We start from the raw sequence: 16,530 nt of genomic DNA on the forward strand, positions 1-16,530 counted from the left end.
CCTAATGTGATTACTGTGCATTGAAAATCTGTATCAAAATACCTCATGTACCCAATAAATATATACACCTACTATGTACCCACAATAGTTAATAATAAAACATTAAGAAAAAGGAGGAATTGAAGAGAGGAAAGGCAAAGAAGACCAAAAGTGTACAATGTGGAAATTCCCAAAGACTGAAGAAAAAGAACAGAATACTAGACGCCGGGTATTGGTGGCACATGCCTATAATCCCAGCACTTTGGAGGCTGAGGCAGGAGGATCACTTGAGGCCATGAGTTCAAGACCAGCCTGGGAAATATAGCAAGACTCCATTGCTGTTAGAAAAAAGAAAGACAGGGAGAAAAGGAGAAAGAGAGAAAGGGCAGGGCAGAGGAGCGAGAAGGAAGGAAGGAAGGAAGGAAGGAGAGAAAGAATGGGGAGGGGAGAGGGAAGGGAGAGGGAGGGGAGACAGAGGGGAGAGGAGGGGAGAGGGAGTGGAGAGGAGGGAAGAGGGAGGGAAGAGGGAGGGGAGAGGAGGGAAGAGGGAGGGGAGAGGAGGGAAGAGGGAAGGGAGAGGAGGGAAGAGGGAGGGGAGAGGAGGGAAGAGTAAGGGAGAGGGAGGGGAGAGGGAGGGGAGGGGAGGGGAGGGAAGAATGCAGGCAATAATTCAAGAGTACTTTCCTAAAATCGAGAGGATAAATAAAGACTCCTAAAACCGAGAAGGGAAAATAAAGACTGGAAGCTACATATTAAAAAGATACACTATGATGAGGACTTACAAAACTGATGAAAAAATTAAAGAACAATAGAGATATTTCAAACTTGTGGACAGGAAGCTTCAATATCATTAAGATGTCAGTTTTTTTCCAACTTGATCATTGGATTTAACATAATCCCAGCCAATCCAGCAAGCTCTTTTGTGGATATTAAAGTTTATATGGATATCCAAAAGACCCAGAATAGCCAATAAATACTTGAAGGAGAACAAAGTTGGGGGACTGACACTATGTGGCTTCAAGAAACAGTATAAAGCTACAGTAATCAGGATATTGGGGTACTGGCAAAAGAACAGGAAAAAAGTTGAACGGAATGGATAGTTCAGAAATGGCCCCGTACAAATACAGTCAACTGATCTTTGGCAAAGGAGCAAAGATAATTCATCGAAGAAGGAATAGTTTTTACAGTAAGTGGTGCTAAAAAAAAACACTGTACATCTACTTATAAAAAAATGTATCTAGACACAGACCTTATAACTCTTCAAAAATATTTACTCCAAAATAAATCACACAACTAAATATAAAATGCAAAAGTAGGCCGGGTGTGGTGGCTCACACCAGTAATCCCAGCACTTTGGGAGGCCGAAGTGGATGGTTCACTTGACCTCAGAAGTTTGACACCAGCCTAGGCAACATGGTGAAACCCCATCTCTACAAAAAATACAAAAATTAGCCACGTACAATGGAAAAAAGGATGCACACTGGTGGTCCTAGATACTTGGGGGTTCGAGGTGGGAGGATCACATGGGCAAGCCCTGTCTCTACTAAAAATACAAAAATTAGCCAGGCGTGGTGGTGCATGCCTGTAGTCCCAGCTACTCAGGAGGCCAAAGTGGAAGGGTCACCTGGGCCCAGGGAGGTGGAGGCTGCAGTGAGCCATGTTGCAACACTGCACTCCAGCCGGGGCAACAGAGTGAGACCCCAATTCAAAAAAAAAAAAAAAAAAAAAAGACAATGTCAAGAGAACATGAAGACAAGCCACAGACTAGGAGAAAATATAGGCTGACTATCTCTAATCCAAAATGCTCCAAAATATGAACCTTTGGAACATTGTTATGATGCCCAAAGGAATGTTCATTGGAGCATTTCAGATTTTGGATTTTTGGATTAGAGATACTCAACTGGTATAATGCAAATAGTCCAAAATCTGATAAAAACCCAATCCAAAACAGTTCTGATCCCAAGCATTTCAGAGAAGAGATACTCAATCCATATTTGCAAAAGACATATTTGATAAAGGACCATTAACCAAAATATACAAAGAATTTTTAAACTCAACAATAAGAAAATAAAGTACCCAATTTAAAAATGAGTGAAAGATCTCAACAGGCAACTCACTAATGTATACAGGTGGCAAAGCAGCATATCGTAGGAAGCATATGAAAAGAGGTTCAACATCATATGTCATTAAGAGATTGCAAATAACAACAACAAGATACCACTACACAGCAATTAAAATAACTAAAATCCAAAACAGTGACAAAACCAAATGCTGGAGAGGACATGGAGTAACAGGAACTCTCATTCACTGCAAAATGGTACAGACACTTTGGGAGACTGGTGGTTTCTTACAAAACTAAACGTACTCTTACTAGACAATCCAGCAACTGTATTTCTCTGTATTCACCCAAATGAACTGAAAACTTACGTCCACACAAAAACCTGCTTATAGATGTTTATATCATCTTTATTCATAATTGCTATCACTTGGAAGCAATCACGATGTCTTTCAGTACATCTTGAAAGTGAATAAATAAACTGTAGCATATCCATACAATGTAATATTATGCACTAAAAAGTAATGAGTTATTGAAACACAAAAAGATTACAGAGGAATCTTAAGTGTATATTACTAAGTGAAATCATCCAATCTGAAAAGAGTACATACTGTATGAGTCCAATTAGATGACAGTCTGGAAAAGACAAAACTACGGAGATAGTAAAATAATCAGTGGTTGCCAGGGTTTGGAAGAAAGGGAGATATAATATAAGCAGAGGCCAGGCGTGGTGGCTCAAGCCTGTAATCCCAGCACTTTGGGAGGCCGAGGTGGGTGGATCACGAGGTCAGGAAATTGAGACCATCCTGGCTAATATGGTGAAACCCTGTCTCTACTAAAAATATTAAAAAAAAAAAATTAGCTGGGCATGGTGGCGGGCGCCTGTAGTCCCAGTTACTTCGGAGGCTGAGGCAGGAGAATGGCGTGAAACCGGGAGGCAGAGCTTGCAGTGAGCAGAGATCATGCCACTGCACTCCAGCCTGGGTGACAGAGTGAGACTATGTCTCAAAAAAAAAAAAAAAATATATATATATATACATAATATATATATGCAGAGCACAGGGGATTCTTAGGGCAGCAAATTATTGTGTAATAATGGTGGTTACATAGCATTACACATTTGCCAAAACCCAGAAAAATTAAAGCACCAAGAGTAAATTTTAATATAAACTATACACTTTGGTGATAATGATGTGTCAATATTGGTCTATTGATTAAAACAAATGTACCTCTCTAGTGTGGGCTATTGATGGTGGGGGAGGCTGTGTGTGTACGGGGGAAGGGCATATACAGGAACTCTCTGTACTTCTCACTCAATTTTGCTATGTGTATTAGTCCGTTTTCATGCTGTTGATAAAGACATGTCTGAGGCTGGGAAATTTATAAAAGAAAGAGGTACAACTGAACTCACAGTTCCACGTGGCTAGGGAGGCCTCTCAATCATGGCAGAAGGCAAGGAGGAGCAAGTCACATCTTACATGGATGGTGGCAGGCAAAAAAAAAAAAAAGAGAGAGCTTGTGCAGAGAAACTCTCATTTTTAAAAAACCATCAGATCTCACTGAGATCCATTCACTATCATGAGAATAGCATGGGAAAGACCTGTCCCCATAATTCAGGCATCTCCCACCAGGTTCCTCTCACAACACATGGGAATCATGGGAGCTACAGATGAGATTTGGGTGGGGATAAAGAGCCAAACCATATCACTATGAATCCAAAACTCCTCTAAGAAAAGCTCTATTAAAAAAAAAAAAGACACACTATGTACTGTACTAGAAAAATAAACTCAATGCCAAAACATATTTTAAGAAAATGACTAGACTTTAAGTAAAAAGAAAGATACACTTTGAGCATCCAAGCAAAAAGACCAAATCACTTATAAGGTAAAGAAAATAAAACTGCCATCAGACTTTCTGTAGCAATGTTTTATGCCAGAACATAATTAAATTATATATTAAAGACAGTCAAGGAAAAAAAGTAAGCCACGGATTTTATATGTGGCCAAATCAACCCTCACAAATACAGTCATAAGACAAACTATTATGAAAATGGAAAATCTATGAGTGTAGTGTTTACACAAGTTCTTCCTAAGGAATCTATTACAAAAAGAGTTTCAAGCAATCAGAATGACTAAAGAGACACTGACATAAGAATTGGAAGACTAAAACAAAGAACACCAAGGATCTTTTATGTTTCTCATTTAATACACAAAACAAGCCTTGATAGTAGTGTTTCCATTCTACACATGGAGGAAATGAATGCCACAGTCAGAGGAACTTATTCATGGTTGCTGAGCAAGTGATGAAGCCAGGATTGGAACCAAAGCCCATTCTCTTTCCACCACATGAAGCTACCCCCACATACACGAGCTAAACCCTTGTCTCTGCATATACTAGAATAGCATATTGCCTGGAATTTCGTTCTCCCCATTATCTACTTAATGAGTTATTTGAAAAAAAAATCTTTGATACACCCAAAAATCACTTATTCCCTGTGGCTTTCCTTTATCCAAAAGGGCCATATATAGTCATTAATAAAATCGTATGGTACTGATAAAGAAAAGCCACCTCAGCTGTGGCCCCAAAATCGCTTATTGTCTTGTGGCTTTCCCTTACCCAAAAGGGCCATGTGTATTATCATTAATAAAGGCATATAGCACTGATAAAGTAAAGCCACCTCAGCTGTGGCCCCAGAGCATTTCACATACAACATCTGTAACACAGATTTTGCCACATGTGCTTTTGATGATGGTAAAAACTGTCACTTCTTTGGCTTAAAATCCCAATACAGAGCATATTCTTCCCAGTAAATGTATTTGGGAGAAAAAGAAGAGGGCAGATAATAGGTCTGGGATATCTTTCTTGACTATACAAGATAAAGTTAATTACTTAAATATCTCTGCATTTATTCTGAACTTTGTGGGTACTTTTTATTCTTGTGCTTTTCACGCAATGTTATTATTTGTTTTCATTTTTGTCTGTCCTCTGAGAGCAAGAATGATCTTTTTTTCCTTTATAGCTTACCATCTAACATAAAATAGTGAACACAACTAAGAAGTGTTCAAAAAACAGTTGGTGATTGAATAAAGAGAAATCATAAAATAAGTTATTTCTCAGTTCCATTTCTGTGCAGACGGACTATGATGAATATGAAGAATAAAAGCCCAATTTTTATGTGGTTTAAGTATTACTGTACACCAAATTGCACATATTTAAGCAACAGAATTTTACATCAGAGGAATCAGAATCTAACATTTTAAAAGTAATAGTGTTAATGAGCATCAGCATATTATAGAACTTTCAGACTACAAAAAAATCTGAATTTTTTTTCTCATTTTTTTCCAGAGAGTTTTGCACTGCAGGGTAAAATTATTATAATTATTTTTTAAAATGTTAGAGCCTGAAGGCATTTTTGTCTTGAATAAAGCCTGGAACGTTTTGAAAACAGGCTCAGAGTAAGTTACTAGTATTTTAAATTAGTATTTGGCATACAACTGCACAATGTCCTTATATGAGAGTGTGAACAAATTAATTACAAACATACACACTTTTTGCCTTTTTTGCAGATGACTGTATGTATTTCTCAATTCAAATTGTTTTCCCCCTTTAATATTAAAGAAAATAACAGAATTATTAGCAGCCTACTTTTGTCACTTCATAACACGTGTATAGGTTCATTTCACTGGCTAATTCTCAGCATCTGGCTAATTCCATTATTGAACATATCAATAGTGTCATCTCCTAGGTTATTTTTCCACCAGCTCTGGATATGAGTTTCACTCAAAGCTTTTTAAGGGGAGACAGAGAACAAGAGTGAGAGAGACAGAGAAGAAAAGAGTGCACAAAAGTGCAACACACATCCCTACCTAGACACAACTTCCAAAAAGAGGAAAAGTACACTCCACTTTCTCAACATTTAAACAAGCTGTTTAATCTGAAAACATCTGTTTCATACATAGACACTCTTCTTGATGCATAGCTGTAATACCAAAGGCCACAAAACTGATGGATCAGGAATATTTCCTCCTACCTCATGACAACTCTCCTTCCCCAGTCCTATAATTAATAATGTCTATCACACTTACTGAAATACCTTTTAGTCAATCTAATTCTTGAATCCATATCAAAACAGATATACTTAATCTCAATGCATTTCTCCTATATCTGTTTTCATGTAAAACATCTTTCTGACTTTTCCAACTCCACCCAAAAACACCTCCTCTTCCTTTTAGATTCCATCCAGGTCTATCAGGTCAAAACTCAAGACTACCATTTGGACAGTACCCCTAGAAAATACAATCATTCTCAATCTAATTAAAAAATCATTAGAACAGAAAGATAATTAAAAATAATTCACTTAAAATGGAAACAAAACACATAATTAGATTTTTAATAATATTATTTCTAGTGTAGAAAAACTATTAGTTTCTCCTTACCACTTCTAATAGTTGTATTTTCTAATAGTTCTGTCTGAAGTTGTAGTTCAGCTTCTCCAAGTATCTTTAGAACAGAATCTGTCGGACTTTTCCCCCAGGCTCTTCTTGGAGATCCATTAGGATCTAATTTAATAACTTCTCCCACTGTATGTCCTATAAGAAAAAGATACAAAGAAACAATTTTCAGTAACAGTATAATAATACTGCGTGGTAAGGCAGATTTTGGGTCTTTTATCCAATTGAGTGGTTCATGAGAAAAAAAGGTTATATCACAAAGACTTTCAGGGAAAGAATGATGAATAATGGTGAGAACAGAAGCAAATGAAACTAGCAATAAAAACGTATCTATAATTGCCTTTTAGAATATGAATTAAATTCTAGTTTTGGGGAATATAAAAATAGGAAAAAAACCATAAATTAATACAGGCTGAGTATCTCTTATCTGAAATGCTTTGGACCAGAAGTGATTTAAATTCTGAATTTTTTTCAGACTTTGAAATATGTGCATATACATAATGAGATATCTTGTTGATGGGACCAAAGTCTAAACGTGAAATTCATTTGCTTGTTTTTTAAGAGATAGAGTCTCACTATGTTGTCCAGGCTAGTCTTGGACTCCTGGGCTCAAGTGATCCTCCCACCTTGGCTTCCCAAAGTGCTGGGATTATAGGTGTGAACCACCAAACCTGGCCTCATTTATGTTTTACATCCATCTTACGCACATAGACTAGAGGTAATTTTATATAATACTTTAAATAGTTTTGTGAATAAAACAAAGTTTGTATACACAGAACCATCAGAAAGCAATAGTGTCACTGAATTGGTCACCCATGTGGGCCCTCTGTGGTTGTCTGGCATCACCATCATTCCTGACTGTGAGTTTATATGCTGCTAATAAGCAATCATTTTCTTACACTTGCTCATACAAAAATACTTCATAGTTAAAAAAATAGAGACATACATTATGGTGAAAAAATGTGTTTAAGATAACTAAGCAGCACAGTATTATCACCAGAATACCTGTGAGCTGTTAAGAAACAGCAGGCTTTTAATCTCCACCCATGAAACTGATTTTGATTAAAAGGTTACTCTATACTGTCTTTCATTTTACTGGCAAAAAGAAATATCAGAAGCAGCTGAGGGATCAGAAAGGGATCTGAAGGAATGAGAAGGTATTCTATCATATAGCTTTTTTAAATGGCTGGAGGGTCTTTTTGTCCTTGGGGATGCTAAATAAACCATGTGTTGTGTACCTGCACTTTGATTTTGATACATCACATGGGGTCACATGTGGGGGTGTTACACTGGTACTCAAAAGTTTCAGATTTGGGGGCATTTTGGATTTCAGATTTTGGATTAGGAATGCTCAACCTGTATTACGGTTCTATAAAATCTTTATGTGAAAAAATAGAAAAAACTAAGATAAGTACACAACAATTGGGGGGAATATAAAAATAGAAGAAACAGAAATCAGTATTTCATGTCTATATATTTAACAAAAAAAAGAAAACAAATCTTAAAATAAACACATATATGGTTTAAAAAATAGAGAAAAGTATTTCTAAGAAAATTTGTCCTGCTTTATTTATCATAAGTAGGCAAACAACTGCTACTTCCCTATTGACAATAATAATTTGGGGTAAACCACTTTAATAAAATGTATCAAAGCAAAATGTAAAAATTATATACTGAAGTTTGAGTATTTAGAATATTTGGTAATAATATATGAAGTATACAGGTACCTAGTAGTAACATACAGGATATAATATTATATATTATGAGGCATAAGGTATATAGACATTCAATGGTAAACTAACACATTTTGACACAGTTAATGTACCAGTTTCATGAAAGTACATGCAAATCAGCAGATCATAATTAGTTTTGTACAGCCAAAATGATTACCAAGAGGAATTTCTTAAAGGATGGTTAAAACAGAGTAGAGAACTCAGATATAGACCCATAACTTACAATCACTGATGTTTGACAAATGTGCCAAAGCAATTCAAAAGGGGGAAAAGTTCTAACAAACAGAACTGGGATAACTAAATGTCCATAAGAGAAACCCTCCTGTCCACCCCTCCACTGGAATTTAACCCCTTCAATGCAGGCAGCGAAAACAGAGGTGGAGTCAATGGTCTCTCTGAGCTGAGGAGGAGGTGGAAATGGGAGTCTAGGAAAGCCAAAGTGACTAGTGTTTGCAAGATAAGAGTACTGAAGAGTAGTAAGTTTCACAGAGAGAGAACTCAGGAAAATTGTAAAAAGCCCCTTTGAGTCTTTACCTGAGTACTGATCAGCATATCAGTACATAATGTGTAAAGAAATTTTAGAGAAAGTTTAGAGAAAAGACCACTCAAAAGAAGCAGAGGTAACAATACTTCGAGTTCACACAGCGCCAGAAAGAGTTCCTATTCCCATAAGCCAAAAAAAATTGATTTATAATTCACAAAGTACAAGGCAGATTATTCAGAAAGGCTGTTGATGCAGAAAAGGTAAAAGATTAGCCATATACTAATGCATAGTAATACTAATAAATACTAATAATATAGATTGCTGCTCTGTTCCAGCTAACAAAGCTTAAAAGCAAGACTTGAAAGAGCCAAGCTATGTACAGGTAACTAAATTGTGTCCAAGAATAAAGATCAAGAATATTTATAGAAATACAAAAATACATAGCACAAATATTAAAATTCACAACGTTTGGCTGCCCCCAAAAAATTATCAAGCATGCACAGAAACAGAATATTAACTATAAAAAAGGAGGAAAAAAATCACTGAATCCAATCCAACCCCATAATTACAGAGATGATGTAACTAGTAGACAATGACATTTATAACTGCCATTATAACTGAATTCCATATGTTCAACAAGCTAGACAGAAGACTGATCATGATAGAGGTAAAGAAAACATTAATAAGACCCATATTGAACTTGTCCAAATGAAGTTCATATAAATGAACCTGTGCATTGAACTCGTCCATTCATACTGGACACAGAAAAACAAAATAGAAGAAATAATGGCCACGAGTTTTTCAAGTTTGATGAAAACTATAAACTCCTAAATCCAAGATGCTCAACAAAACCCAAGCAAAAGAAACATGATGAAAGTGACATCAAGGCACATTATAATCAAATTCACTGAAACCAAGTCTACAGGGAAAAATCTGAGGAGTTCAGAGAAAAAAGACACAGAGGAATAAAACTAAAAATGAGGGTAACAGAAGACTTCTCATGACAAGTAATGTGCATAAGATGACAGTGGAGCAGCATCATTAAAGCACCAAAAGAAAAACATTTCAATTTAGAATTCTATGTCTCAGAAAAATTATCTTTGCAAAAGGAAGGCTAAATAAAATAAAAACTTTTACAGACATTTTTATGTCTTTAAAATAAAAACTTTTACAGACATACAAATGTTGAAAGAATCACCAGCAGGACTGTACCACAAAAAATCTCAAAGGAAGTCCTTTAGGCAGAAGAAAAATGATACAAAATAGATACCTTCTACACAAAAGAAATGAAAACGACATGGGTAGACACAAAATAGTTTTTTCTTATTATTTAAATCCTTTTAAAGAATAAATGACTATGCTGTATTATGGGATTTATAGCATTAAAACAATAGCACCAAAGGTTGGGAGGGAAGAAATGTAAGTACAGGTGACCCTCGAACAAAGTTTTGAAATGCCGGGGTTCACTTATAAACCAATTTTCTTCCATCTATGCCACCCCTCATACACCAAGACCAATCCCCCGCTTCCTCCTCTTCAGCCTACTCAATGCGAAGATGATGCCGATGAAGGATTTTATGATGATCCATTTCCACTTAATAAATAGTAAATATATTTTCTCGTTCTTATCATTCTCCCTTTAGTAACATTTTCTTTTCTCTCGCTTCCTTTGTTATAAGAATATAGTATATGCCGGGTGCGGTGGCTCACGCCTGTAATCCCAGCACTTTGGGAGGCCGAGATGGGCGGATCACGAGGTCAGGAGATCGAGACCATCCTGGCCAACATGGTGAAACCCCGTCTCTACTAAAAATACAAAAAATTAGCCGGGTGCGGTGGTGGGCGCCTGTAGTCCCAGCTACCCGGGAGGCTGAGGCAGGAGAATGGCGTGAATCCGGGAGGTGGAGCTTGCAGTGAGTTGAGATCCGGCCACTGCACTCCAGCCTGGTGGACAGAGTGAGACTCCGTCTCAAAAAAAAAAAAAAAAAAAAAAAAAAAAAGAATATAGTATATAATGCATATAACATGTAAAATATGTGTTAATTGGATTTATGTTATTGATAAGGCTTCTGGTCAACAGTAGGCTATTACTAGTTACATTTTGGGGGAGTTAAGAGTTACACGTGGATTTTTGACTACATGGGGGGTTCAACACCGCCTAACCCCCATACTATTCAAGGGTCAACTGTATATTATTATAATATTCTTATACCATATATGAAGTATAACTCAATTGAAGATAGGCTGTGCCAAGATAATACACTATAAACTCTGAAGCAAACATTGAAATAACAATGAGCTATAGCTAATAATTCAACAACAGAGGTAAATGGAATAATAAAAAATAACTAACTCCAAATAATGCAAAACAGGAGGAAAAAGGAAAGAAAGCACACATGAGGCAAACAAAAAACAAATAGAAAAATGGTACACAGGCAGTCCCTGACTTATGATGGTTCGACTTAAGATTTTACAACTTTACAACGGGTGTATTAGACTGTAATCCCATTGTAAATTAAGGAGCATCTGGATTTAAATCCAATCACATTAATAATCACATTAAATGTAAATGATCTAAACATACCAGTTAAGGTTATAAGAGTGGATTAAAAAATGAATTTAACAATATGCTGCCCACAAGAAACCCACATTAAATATAAAGACACATATAGATTAAGAGGGAAAAAAGGATAAAGATATACCAGGCTAACACTGAGCAAAACAAAGTGGGAGTAACCATATCAATACCAAACAAAGAAAATTTTTAATAAAGCAAAGATTTTTTAAAAAGGAAAAGGCTATTAATAATTACAACACAGATGAATCTCAAAAATCATTATGCTTTCAGCCAGAGGTGAGATATTAGGGGAAAAACATCATTATGCTTGAGTGAAAGAAGCCAGACACAAAAGAATACAAACTGTTAGAGTCTTTTTATATGATATTCTAGAACAGGAATATTTAATCTAAGGTAGAAAATAAATTCAGAAAAAGTTGCCTCTGGGAGGATAAGAACAGATAATGACTAGGCAGGGGCAAACTTTCTGGGGTGATGTTAATGTTCTATATCTTGATGGCTTATTTTGCAGCTCCCAGCATTTGTTAAAACCCAGCAAATATACATTTGCAATGTGTGCATTTCATTGCATGTAAATTTAACATAAAGGAAAAAACAAACATTGAACTCTAATAAATAATTATATGCTGTGAAATACTTAGGGCAAAGTATACCAGTGTCTGCAATTTACTCTGAATTGCATGAAACAATGACAAACCAATTGATGGTTTTGGTATCAGGATGATGCTGGCCTTATAAAATGAGTTAGGGAGGAGTCCCTCTTTTTCTAATGTTTGGAATAGTTTCAGAAGGAATGGTACCAGCTCCTCTGTACCTCTGGTAGTATTTGGCGGTGAATCCGTCTGGTCCTGGACTTTTTTTGGTTGGCAGGCTATTAATTACTGCCTGAATTTCAGAACTTGTTATTGGTCTATTTTCAGGGATTCGACTTCTTCCCGATTTAGTCTTGGGAGGGTGTATATGTGCAGGAATATAACTATTTCTTCTAGATTTACTAGTTTATTTGCATAGAGGTGTCCACAGTATTCTCTGATGGTAGTCTGTATTTCTGTGGGATCAGTGGTGATATCCCCTTTATCATTTTTTATTGTGTCTATTTGATTCTTCTTTTCTTATTAGTCTGGCTAGCCATCTATCCATTTTGTTAATCTTTTCAAAAAACCAGCTCCTGGATTCACTGATTTTTTTTTTTTGAAGGGCTTTTCAAGTCTCTATCTTCTTTCGGTTCTGCTCTGATCTTAGTTATTTCTTGTCTTCTGCCAGTTTTTGAATTTGTTTGCTCTTGCTTCTCTAGTTCTTTTAACTGTGATGTTAGTGTGTCAATTTTAGGTCTTTCCCACTTTCTTCTGTGGGCATTTAGTGCTATAAATTTCCCTCTAAACACTGCTTTAGCCATGTCCCAGAGATTCTGGTACATTGTGTCTTTATTCTCATTGGTTTCAAATAACTTATTTATTTCTGCCTTAATTTCATTATTTGCCCAGTAGTCATTCAGGAGCAGGTTGTTCAGTTTCCATGTAGTTGTGTGGTTTTGAGTGAGTTTCTTAATCCTCACTTCTAATTTGATTGCACTGTGGTCTGACAGACTGTTTGTTATGATTTCCATTCTTTTGCATTTGCTGAGGAGTGTTTTACTTCCAATTCTGTGGTCAATTTTAGAATAAGTGCTATGTGGTGCTGAGAAGAATGTATATGCTGTTGATTTGGGGTGGAGAGTTCTATTAGGTCTACTTGGTGCAGAGTTGAGTTCAAGTCCTGAATATCCTTGTTAATTTTCTGTCTTGTTGATATGTCTAATATTGACAGTGGGGTGTCAAATCTCCCAGTATTATTATATGGGAGTCTAAGTTGCTTTGTAGGTCTCTAAGAACTTGCTTTATGAATCTGGATGCTCTTGTGTTGGGTGCATATATATTTAGGATAGTTAGCTCTTCTCGTTGCATTGATCCCTTTACCATTAAGTAATGCCATTCTTGGTCTTTTTTGATCTTTGTTGCTTTAAAGTCTGTTTTATCAGAGACTAGGATTAAAACTCCGTTTTTTTTTTTTTTGTTTTTTTTTTTTGGCTTTCCATTTGCTTGGTAAATATTCTTCCATTGCTTTATTTTGAGCTCATGTGTGTCCTTGCACATGAGATGGGTCTCCTTAATACAGCTCGCTGATGGGTCTTGACTCTATTCAATTTGCCAGTCCGTGTCTTTTAATTGGGACATTTAGCCCATTTACATTTAAGGTTAATATTGATATGTGTGAATCTGATCCTGTCATATGATGCTAGCTGGTTACTCTGCCCATTAGTTGATGTAGTTTCTTCATAGTGTCGACAGTCTTTACATTTTGGTATGCTTTTGCAGTGGCTGGTACTGGTTTTTCCTTTCCAAGTTTAGTGCTTCCTTCACAAATTCTTGTAAAGCAGGCCTGGGGATGACAAAATCCCTTAGCATTTGCTTGTCTGTATAGGACTTTTTTTGCCTATAAAGCTTAGTTTGGCTGGATATGAACTTTTGGGTTGAAAATTCTTTTCTTTAAGAATGTTGAATATTGGCCCCCACTCTCTTCTGGCTTGTAGGGTTTCCACTGTTAGTCTGATGGGCTTCCCTTTGTGGGTAACCTGACCTTTCTCTTTGGCTGCCCTAAATATTTTTTCCTTCATTTCAACCTTAGGAATCTAATGATTATGTGTCTTGGGGTTGCTCTTTGCAGGGAGTATCTTTGTTGCATTCTCTATATTTCCTGAATTTGAATGTTGGTCTGCCTTGCTAGGTTGGGGAATTCTTTTTTTTTTTTTTTTTTTTTTTTTGAGGTGGAGTCTCGCTCTGTCACCCAGGCTGGAGTGCAGTGGCCGGATCTCAGCTCATTGCAAGCTCCGCCTCCCGGGTTCCCGCCATTCTCCTGCCTCAGCCTCCCGAGTAGCTGGGACTACAGGTGCCCACCACCGCGCCCGGCTAGTTTTTTGTATTTTTTTAGTAGAGACGGAGTTTCACCGTATTAGCCAGGATGGTCTCGATCTCCTGACCTCGTGATCCGCCCGTCTCGGCCTCCCAAAGTGCTGGGATTACAGGCTTGAGCCACCGCGCCCGGCCAGGTTGGGGAATTCTCCTGGATAATATCTTGAAGTGTGTTTTCTAACTTGGTTCCATTCTCCCTGTCACTTTCAGGTATACCAATCAAATGTAGGTTTGGTCTTTTCACATAGTCCCATATTTCTTGGAGGCTCTGTTCGTTCCTTTTCATTCTTTTTTCTCTAATCTTGTCTTCACTCTTTATTTCATTAGGTTGATCTTCAATCTCTGATATCCTTTATTCTACTTGATCAATTTGGCTATTGATACTTGTGTATGCTTCACGAAGTTCTTGTGCTGTGTTTTTCAGCTCCATCAGGTCATTTATGTTGTTCTCATAACTGGTTATTCTAGTGATAGTTCCTGTAACTTTTTATCAAGGTTCTTGGCTTCCTTGCATTGGGTTAGAACATGTTTCTTTAGCTTGGAGAGTCTGTTACTACCCACCTTCTAAAGCCTACTTCTATCAATTCATCAAACTCACTCGCCGTCCAGTTTTGTTCCCTTACTGGCAAGGAGTTGTGATCCTTTGGAGGAGAAGAGGCATTCTGGTTTTGGGAATTTTCGGCCTTTTTGTGCTGGTTTTTCCTCATCTTCATGGATTTATCTACCTTTGGTCTTTGATGTTGGTGAACTTTGGATGGGGTTTTTGCATGGGCATCCTTTTTGTTGGTGTTGATGCTATTGCTTTCTGGTTGTTAGTTTTTCTTCTAACAGTCAGGTCCCTCTTCTGCAGGTCTGCTGGAGTTTGCTGAAGTTCCACCCCAGACCCTGTTTGCCTGGGTATCTCCAGCGGAGGCTGCAGAACAGAAAATATTGCTGCCTGATCCTTCCTTTGGAAGCCTTGTCCCAGAAGGGCACCCACCAGATGCCAGCTGAAGATCTCCTGTTTGAGGTGTCTGTTGACCCCTGCTGAGAGGTGTCTCCCAGTCAGGAGGCACAGCGGTCAAGGATCCACTTGAAGAGGCAGTCTGTCCCTTAGCGGATCTTGAGCGCTGTAGTGGGAGATCTGTTCCTCTCTTCAGAGCCAGTAGGCAGGAAAGTTTAAGTCTGTTGAAGCTGCGCCCACAGTGGCCCCTTCCCCCAGGTGCTCTGTCCCAGGGACATGCGAGTCTTTTCTATAAGCTCCTGACTGGGGCTGCTGCCTTTCTTTCAGAGATGCCCTGCCCAGAGAGTAGGAATCTGGAGAAGCCTCTCTAGATTCTGGCTACAGTGGCTTTGCCCTGCTGCATTGGGTTCCGCACCCAGTTTGAACTTCCTGGCGGCTTTGCTTACAAAGCCTCAGTAATGGCAGATGCCCCTCCCCACACCAAGCGTGAGCATCCCAGGTCGACTTTAGACTGCTGTGCAGGCAGCGAGAATTTCAAGCCAGTGGATCTTAGCTTGTTGGGTTCCATGGGGGTGGGATCCGCTGAGCAATACCACTCGGGTCCCTGACTTCAGCCCCCTTTCCAGGGGAATGAATGGTTCTGTCTTGCTGGCATTCCAGGCACCACTGAGGTACCAAAAAAAAAAAAAAAAAAATCCTCCTGCAGCTAGTTCGGTGTCTGCCCAAACGGCCATCCAGTTTTATGCTTGATACCCAGGGCCCTGGTGGTGTAGGCACCCGAGGGAATCTTCTGGTCTGTGGGTTGTGAAAACCATGGGAAAAGCGTAGTATCTGGGCCAGATAGCACCGTCCCTCACAGCACAGTCCCTCACGGCTTCCCTTGGCTAGGGGAAGGAGTTCCTCGACCCCTTGTGCTTCCTGGGTGAGGGGACACCCCACCCTGCTTCTGCTCTCCCTCCGTGGGCTACACCTACTGTCTAACCAGTCCCAACGAGATGAACTGGGTACCTTAGTTGGAAATGCAGAAATCACCTGCCTTCTGCGTTGGTCTCACCGGGAACTGTAGACCAGAGCTGTTCTTATTCGGCCATCCTGACACTTTCCCCCACTTACTTGTATCTTTCTACCTTTGCCTCCATGCATCCTTTCACAGTGGCAATGGTCTATTGCCCCAGAGGTGCTCTCAATCATTTCCAGCCCCACCATCTCAGAGATATCACAACACCAGTGTCTGTCCTCACATTTATGTTTTTGTCCTCACATTTATTTATTTAATAACTACTTTTCATGTATAAATTATGTGCTACATGATGGAGCATAAACATGCAGTACAAATAAGACAAGCTTTATCAAAATGT

The 16,530-nt window shown here is 38.2% G+C and overlaps 1 protein-coding gene across 14 annotated transcripts in view; it reads right to left on the bottom strand.

The window, feature by feature from the left end:
* Nucleotides 1-16,530, bottom strand: part of NEK1 (NIMA related kinase 1) — a 204,086-nt gene that overhangs the window by 55,423 nt on the left and 132,133 nt on the right. For all 14 annotated transcript variants that reach the window (XM_033215660.1, XM_033215672.1, XM_033215659.1 and 11 more), the window contains one exon: nucleotides 6,472-6,624. In XM_033215660.1, coding sequence (XP_033071551.1) covers nucleotides 6,472-6,624 — 153 coding nt within the window. The remainder of the gene's footprint in view (nucleotides 1-6,471; nucleotides 6,625-16,530) is intronic.

Source organism: Trachypithecus francoisi, unplaced genomic scaffold (genome assembly GCF_009764315.1).
Source record: "Trachypithecus francoisi isolate TF-2019V2 unplaced genomic scaffold, Tfra_2.0 Lachesis_group1, whole genome shotgun sequence".
Taxonomy (NCBI): Eukaryota; Metazoa; Chordata; class Mammalia; order Primates; family Cercopithecidae; genus Trachypithecus; species Trachypithecus francoisi.